General features: G+C 54.0%; 2 protein-coding genes across 2 annotated transcripts; one reads left to right on the forward strand and one right to left on the reverse strand.

Annotated features, from left to right (window-relative positions):
- Window positions 1-2,172: 2,172 nt before the first annotated feature.
- GT037_011262 (uncharacterized protein) lies at window positions 2,173-5,655 on the reverse strand (the record flags this gene model as incomplete). The annotated part of the gene is made up of 3 exons (XM_038936309.1): window positions 2,173-2,383; window positions 2,440-4,764; window positions 4,814-5,655. 3 exons carry the CDS (start codon window positions 5,653-5,655, stop codon window positions 2,173-2,175), a joined length of 3,378 nt encoding a protein of 1,125 aa, XP_038781078.1.
- A 33-nt stretch (window positions 5,656-5,688) lies between these two features.
- GT037_011263 (uncharacterized protein) lies at window positions 5,689-5,868 on the forward strand (the record flags this gene model as incomplete). Its single annotated transcript, XM_038936310.1, has 1 exon — window positions 5,689-5,868. The coding sequence occupies one exon, from the start codon at window positions 5,689-5,691 to the stop codon at window positions 5,866-5,868; it is 180 nt and encodes a 59-aa protein (XP_038781079.1).
- Window positions 5,869-8,223: the final 2,355 nt, after the last annotated feature.

Genomic DNA, 8,223 nt, shown 5'->3' on the forward strand with positions numbered 1-8,223 from the left:
CTGTCAGACGTGCTAGTCAACCAAAGTTTTTGATTAAACTAGAGATATGATGCAAGATGAGCATGCTCCAAGGTTGCAGGATGCAAGACGCAGGTCGTGGTTCTTTTGCGGAATTCGTACCCTGATTAGGATTACTTGGACGTTGGAGGCGTTTTAACCTGATTATGCGGGCGGGTTGTTTTGTTTTGGGGGTGGGACAGATTGAAGGGTTTGGAGATCGCTTAGTCAATTTACCGCCGCCGTCGCCGTTCTATATCAAATTCGTTTTTGCGGTGTGGAAAAGGCACTAGCATGTCTGGAGACAGCATTGCCAGCCGGTCACATATCCGGTGAGAATATGGCAGATTCTAGTTTGCGCAGATGGAAGGTAGAAACGCGTAACGTGACGCATACGGCAGGTGGTTTGGCTTTGGTTCCAAGGTCTTGATTTTCGTTTTTTATTTTGTGATGCGCGCGAGGCGGCGCGCCTTCATGCAGAGGGTTAGCACGTGGATGCGTAGTACAGACACACAATATCCACTCACTCACACCTTTTCAATATGTGGTTGATGCAGTAAAGAGGATGCGGATTGACGCGCATTGCATTGCAGGTAGGTTGGGCATTGACTGAAGATCGTGGTTGACCACTAGTATGCAGGTGTGATGTTGCGCATATGGATGCTTTAGAGTCCGTTTGAAGTAGCAAAATCAATGATGGATAAGGGACCAGATGATCCTGTTCAACGAGCACGTAACGGCAACTATCATAAACCTCGAAGATACCTGACCTTGCTTTTTGCCTCTGAAGGTACATACCGGTCGGGCGAACCAGCGATCTCATATGTGTCTCGGGAAGATCCAGTTGCATAATCGACAGTAAGGATTCATTCAAGATAGAGTTTGCGATCTGTTCGAAACCATCCCGCGGTGCTGGAATCACTCTGATCGGTGAGGGATAATCATAATGGTGATAATTACAAAACAATTACTGCTGTTGTTCAATGTGAAGCTGTTCGCCTCCGCGGGTGGAAAATCGGCGAACAACAGCCGCACGAGCGAAACGGCTGAGGCGCTGCACCCGTGCGGACCAATCTTTCCACTCCAGGGCTGTTACCAAGACGGGTTGAGGCGTGCGACGCCACAGTATTAGACCGAGAAAGAGCCGCTAGTCATCACACGAAACAAGGTCATCTTGCATGTGTATACGCATCCGACGAAAAAGCATTTTCGAAATCCGTTGGATGAGAGCCACGGAAGGCGCTGCCGCGGACCTTTACATCGAGTCAACTGTTGCGCGAACGGTGTGTTCGAGGGTCCCGCAGCGAAAAGCAATACGGATGGATAATGGAAATGCGATGTTGATCCAATACAATGTATTTTCTGCAACCCGCGGCAGGGTTGTGTATGAGTGGCTTGGACCTAGAACCTCAAGATCTCCTACCAGCGAAAGCTAGCGAAAATCCAAGAAAGTTGACTCCGATTCCGACTCCACACCACCCTCCACAACGTTGCATAGTCCCCTAGTCTGATCGGTGAACGAAGAAGGGGAAGGGAGGGGAACAGACGGAAAAAACCCTGGGTATACCCATAACAGTGGTCGGCGAGCATCATAGAGGAAGAAACAATATAGGTGCAGTTGAGAAAACTTGTCCCCGCGATCCAAGCCTTGGACGCAACCGGGAATATGTTAATTCAGAAATGCGCGAGAAGAGATCCGAGACCAGAAGGAAAGAGAGGAGGAAATAATGATTCCGAAATGCTTAGTTTCAGCGCTAGCCGCCCAATGATGATGATAAGTTAAAACTTCCGTTTCGTTGCGTGTGCGTTTGCCGCGTGCATTTGATAATGCAACTCTGTCTTCTACAATAGCTGTCCTGATCGATGGTGTGGGAATAAGCGGCAAGAAGGAAACCAAAAAGCAAATATAAATGTCCAGAAAGAAACTGACGTGCAGCAGCGCCGGGGTCTACTCATGCAAGTCATCATGCACGTTCAGATCGGTATCGGGCCGTATCTGCCAGAGACAGTGGCGCATATCGGATGGCGATGGAGATCGGATGGCGGCCGCTGTACAGGATATCTCGATACATCGTCGGATGAGAGCGCAGCATAGGCGTCGGCATGGGCGTCGGCATGGGCGTTGGCACGCAAATGCGCGCGGCCGATATCAAGTATGTCGTCATGTTGATTGCTTCATTCGAGACCGTGTTGCCTCTGGACGTTCTTGAGAATCTCAAGATCCATGCGCAGAATGGGCGAGTTTTGCGCCACGTCGCTGATGACGGCGATGGTACGTCTGAAAAGGGCGGCGAGGTTGGCCTTGGTAAGCCAGGTGTCGCTTGGTAGGAGTGGGTATAATTTGGATTTGTACACCGAGGCTAGGACGAGCATATTGCCAAATTGTCTACCTTGAGTGTTAGCGGGCGGTGCCAAGCTTGAATTCAGATAGTGAAGACTTACGCGTGAAGTGTACCGAAAATGTTAGTCACAATAAGCCTCTTCTTGCGCGTAGGCTGGAAGTACTGGTATTGGCTACCAGGCTCTTCGCCTACACGATCAAACGCGATGGTACTCCGGATAGCGGCGTTGATACATTGGCAAGCGATCTTGATGATCTTGTGCTGGTCTTCGCTCAAGTCCACCATTTGTACGTTCCTGTTTGACGCCGCATTTCCGTAAGGTGATGGCGAGTTGTTCTGTGTTGCGCCGGTTGTTCCTGGAGGTGGGGGCGGGAACTCCAGCGTATGACTCGCGAGCTTAAGGTAGGGTCGCAACATCATGTACAGACCACCATAGTATTTGGCGCGTACACGAGCAATGTTGAGATCTGTCGAGGGGTATTCGTCGTCCGACCATGCCAATTCCGGTGTAAGCAGCTTCCTCCAGCCCTCAAGGATCTCTTTGTGAGTAAGCGCGTGGTGAGCAACTTCCTTGAAGCTCGTAGGGTCGAAGCTCATGCGACCACTGGGACCGTACAGAGCATTATGCGCAACGTTGAGGACAACTCGTAGGAAAGTCTGCGTGGAGTATAGTTTCATCATCAAATCTTGTCTTGGGCCTGCACGTACTTCGACATCTTGTTGCACAAAGTTGCTGTCCTGGTCCTGAGACCAGTTTTCGTTGACGCCTTCAGGGTACATGATCTCGCTTTGATGCGCAGAGATGCCGGAGGGCGGAAGCGTACTCATCTCTGCTAAGATATCGGATTCCAGCTGCAGAGCTGTCCAGTAGACACACATGACGAGGTTTAGTCTATAGCGCTCCTTGGAACTCCAGGTATGTCTCCTGTCGCTGTTCACACGGAGTAGTTTAGTGTAGTCGGCTTTGATGAGGACCAGGGCAATCCGGCAAGCGTTGTTAATCCAGCTCCAACTTTCCAGTACTCGTGCATACTGACTGAGGAATAGCGCAGCCAGCAGCATAGCCTGCGCATGTGCAACAGTGTTACCGCCCTGTTGGTTCCCAAGAATATCGGTGGCGTAGGCATAGTAAGCCATACCAGGTAGGAGGTCAATGTTCTTCGGGCGGTTCTCATCGGAAGTCTCGCTGTTGACACTGTTGAAACTACCGTTAGGATGAGGAGAATTTCGAATGTAACCCCATTCGCTGTGGACGTAAGGGTGTCGGTCATTCTGTGGCGCAGGCAGAGGGTCTTTGTGCGAGCATACTTTGCCCAAAGCAAGAACGAGCAGTACAATCGCGTTGCGCAATGATCGTTCAATCTCACCCCGACCCGAAGGGAGTCCCTCAAGATTACTCTCCGACCGCTTTCGCTTAACTCCGTGAACAGGAGCAGGCGAGTGGGCGTTCAGAGGCTTCGCGTCAGGACTGTATTGATCACTGAAGTCATTGAACATGCGCCTTAGTCTGTTCTCGTTCATGAAAGGATGGAAAATGTGCATGGTCTCCATGTACGACCGGAGTAGGTCGAACATGACATGGCGTCGAAAGTCGGGCCGACCGTCTGCGCCAAGCCCGTTCTCTTGCCGCGGCTTGGGCGGGAAGTATTCTCGAGGAGTGCTACCCGGTGTTGTCGTCCCAGCCGGGACCTCGGAAAATGGATATCCCCACAGACCTTCTTTGCCGGGTGCTGGTGAAGGCGCTTCTGAGTCGTTACTGCTCTCTGGGCTTCCAGGGCCTTGAGCTCCGTCGTTCAAGTCTTGGCCCTCACCGACACCCCAAACGCGCAGCAGTCCGCGGTCTTGCTCAAGCTGCATCGGGTAGTCTGAAACTTCACGGCCGTTGTCTATTAGCCTTCTCAGGTACGGGATGCCTGTATAGAAGCTAACCATCTGCTGCCATTCATCCAGCAACTTGTGCGCCGGCGTAGTGTGATCACCCTGCAGACCCGTTTGCTCTTTGGGGCTAGTCTCAGTGGCATGGCTGCGATCGGTCCTCACACTCTCAGCAGGGGTTGCCGGCTGTTGAGGAGGGGGCGCATACTGAGACTCTTGCTTGATAGAAGCCGATGCTTGCACACCCAAAGGCGACATCATGTTCGAGTGGGGAGCAATAGGTGACTCCATCTTCAGGTTGCTGTTGACTCGACCCATATGTCCTCTTCCCTGTATGGGAGTAGGCCATCTGGATGTGCCATGCTCTCTTGGGGGTGCGGAGAAAGAGGCTTCAGGCGAAGCGTGGTTCGACATCATCTCGTGGTTCCGTGATGGTGGAAGCCTACTCTCAACAGTCGATTTCCAGCCGTTGAATTGGTCCACAAACTGCGCCAGAACGTCGGAGATGCTGTTCACACTTTCTTGAAGTTGCATCATGCTTCTGTCTTGCCTACGGTGGGGGTCAGCGATGAACCAAAGGGAGGGATCGGGTAACGCACTTGGGTGGCGGGACATCCTTGTACTGGCAGTCGAAGTTGTTCTCCCGACAGAACTGGCACGGTCGAGCTTCATCACATTTCTGCTTTCGCGAACGACAGTGGTTACAGGCCTGGGTGGCGCGCACCTGCTTTCGTCGTATCTGCTGTGCGGTGCCATAGTCGTTCATGTACGGGGTCTGCGCGTAAGGTGTGACAGGAGGAGCGTATTGCTGGGCTGGTGGTGGCGGCTGTGCATGATATGGCGCTCCGTTGGGGTGTGCTCCAGGACTGATGGCGTGGTTGTATCCATTGGGTATGCTGCCATTGGGGCGATGCTCGTGGTTGATTGCCCACGGCTGGTGGTGGCCGCCATGCTCCATGGGAGTCTGACTTTGAGACTTCACGTCGACACTGATACTGACACTGGTGGACCGGGAACTCTGTGGCTCTGCTGGCGCAGTGGTCGTTTGAGGTGTGAGTGGGGGACGGTAGCTGGAAATTCGGTCCTGGGGGATCGTCACAGGAGATGCTCCAGTAACGCCATTGGGATGCTGACGAGGTGAGGGTATGTTCCGTGGGTCCGCAAGGGCACGAATATCAGATGGCGGAAGGGACGGTGAAGGAAGCGGTCCGGGATAGCCTGGGACGTGAGGAGGATACTGGTTAGATGGAACCGGTAAGCCGTGAGCACCGTAGGGCGGAGACGCCTGGACTAAAGTGGGATGAGACGGAGGTCGAGTGGGTTGGGTATGAGGCGGTGGAGGAGGGTGTGGAAATCCGTGGCCGTTATACTGCGGATGATCAAGATTGCCGGAGCCCAAACGAGCTCTCTTAGACTGGCCGGGCGCGTCAGGATCAGCCATCCTTAGATATGCCAGACGGAATCCGCTCAGGCCATGCGGCTATGTATGACAGACGACTACTGGGCAAAACGGATGGTCCCAGGACCACCAAACGGCAAAAGCCAGGAAGGTCGCGGGGGGTGGGCAGGCAGGTGGTGGAGAGGCGGCCTCGGCAGTCGCAGGGTCAGGAAAAGACCAATTCGCGGGAGTCAGCGAATAGCAGGTCAAAGATGATTTGCAGATGACAGCCCAACCCGCGTCATCGCCTGGAAGAGGGGAAGAGTTTGGAAAGCGTCGCAGGGCAAGTGCTCGGAGGCCAGAGTGGGATGCAGGACGGGAGCTTTCCTATGCCGCGTGCGCGAAGAAAGGACCTAGCCTTGGGCAAGACTCTCTTACCATGGAGCCGGAGACAACTATCCGAAGCAGGTAAGGCCCAGATGAATGAGTCGCGGACGGTCTATGCTGTCGACGTTTGCTGGCTTGGTCGGCGAAAAGTGGCGCTATTAAGACCGGGCCGTGCGAACGAAGGGGCCAGGGCGCAATCACAGAGGCGCGAAACTAAATCAGTCGCAAAAAGGAACAGCTCAAAGCGAGACGCGACGGGGGGCGGGAGACGGCACAGCGCTGGGTCAGTCACGCGGGTGGTGGTGGAGGGTAGTAGGTGATTAGTAGTAGTGGTGGTGAGGGCTATGGCTATGGTGTACGATGGGCTATGTCGGGAGGGGAGAACCTGATACCGATGCTTGGAGAGAGATGGACGAGGATTGCAGAAGCGGCGTATTAGCGTAAAGCGAAGGATGTGCAGCACACAGGTCGCTTGTGCCATTAACCCAGTCTGCAAGACAAGGGTTTCGGCGGGGCCACCAGACGCGCTGTGTGGCCATCGACAAGGACGACATGGCACCGTTGTATCAAACAGCGCGAGCTGCCAGAGCCCGTCATGTGCCATAGGATGATGCCGTTGCAGACAGCAAACGTTGCTCCCGCCCGACGCGACCGCGCATCCATTGCTAACTACTTGGACGCCGTTTCCAACCGACGGCAACACGTCTGCGTCTATCAGGAATGATAAACCACTGCTGCAATTTGAGCGCTGGTCGTGTGTCAGTCACGGAGCTCGTTGTTTCGTGCGGCGATGCGCGGTCCTCCGCTATGCAACAGTCATCGTTGACACCCCCCCGTGCATCTTGGAGCAGGCCCGCCGTCAGCAGCTATAGTCGGATAATTTCTGCCCAATTGCTGGCCCTGAAAGATTCAGGAAGCTGATCCGAGCTCTGAGGCCGACTAGTCAAGATTCCTAGTCTGCCAGCCTCCACTTTACAGCGGCACCGAGGTATTCGAGAAGGTTGATAGAAGTGATGCGCTGCTTGTGGCGTGCAGGCAATATCTTGCAACGCCTCGTCTTACGCCTGGTACTGTCTGCTTGCCTCGAGCACTCGGTCCCATCCTTTGTGCTGTGACGATTCATGCGCCGAGTCTTCGCGAACAGGACCTGTCACTCACAACTCTGCTGCCCAAAGATCAGCATTGCGTTTCCGGGCTGCAGATCCTGGCGAGACTCCTATAGGTAGTCTGGTGGCACATGGCGAAATAGTGTGTGTACTGCTGCCACTACCCTTTTGTCCGCCTCGTTTGCTAGGGAAATCGCGGCTGCTGCTCACTGGCCTATGCCGGAGAGGCGCCGGTCTTTTGCAAGTGACATTAATTTTATCATGTCCAAAGTCTGTCCTATAAACTAGCGCGGCCGCAACACGCGACCGCCATTATGGCGTCAGGAACATTTGCAAGCCCACATGGAGTAGGACCCCTCCATCGTGCACTTGGAGTAGATTGGTACTGTGCACGCCGCAGTGCCCTGGACACCCTTGCAAACGCGGCCATGCGCACATAACTCGGTCGTGAAGGGCCTGCCTCAAAGAAACGGTCAGCTGCCCGGCGACATCAATCCAAAACAGCAGCGTCTTTGATGCTAAGCTCTTCACAGAGATAGCCATCGAGCCAGTCAGTCAGATGACGAGCCGACTCTGCCCGGCCCTGTTCCTCACCGACGCTATGGCAAGTTGCGGTCTGCTTCAAACTAGCTGACTGATGCGTGAGAGGACCTGTCCGATAGACGACTCCCCACAACCGAGATTGTCTAAGCAAAGCCGGCCTGCGAGCCTCGTGGGATTACCCTGGCTTTTCACATCCTGGCGGCTGTCGCTTTACCACGTGGGACGCATGAGGCGTCCAGTGAAAAAAACGGGGAGTCCCTTGGACTACCTCTCGACGGAGCGATGGCGCAGTAACGAGTCAAACTCGTGTCGAGAAGTTGCCGTTGAGTCGGTGTAGTCGCTTCATTCTGCGACACGGCATCTCAAGGCTTGCCATCGATCGGAGCAACAACATTTCTAGAAATTTCAAGCCCTAGACGGCAGGCGATGTAGCAGCCGCTTGCCACATCTGGCATAAGAGCATGCCGAAGGGACCGGAGAATCGGCAAAGCGGCGCGACACGGTGAACCGTGAGTCGCATCCATGGAATGCATTCGCCTTGTCGTCTAGTAATGGAAAGTGTTCGTGCTGACGCAGATGCATTCAACAATGACGA

The sequence above is a fragment of the Alternaria burnsii genome, assembly GCF_013036055.1.
Source record: "Alternaria burnsii strain CBS107.38 chromosome Unknown 710, whole genome shotgun sequence".
Classification (NCBI taxonomy): Eukaryota; Fungi; Ascomycota; class Dothideomycetes; order Pleosporales; family Pleosporaceae; genus Alternaria; species Alternaria burnsii.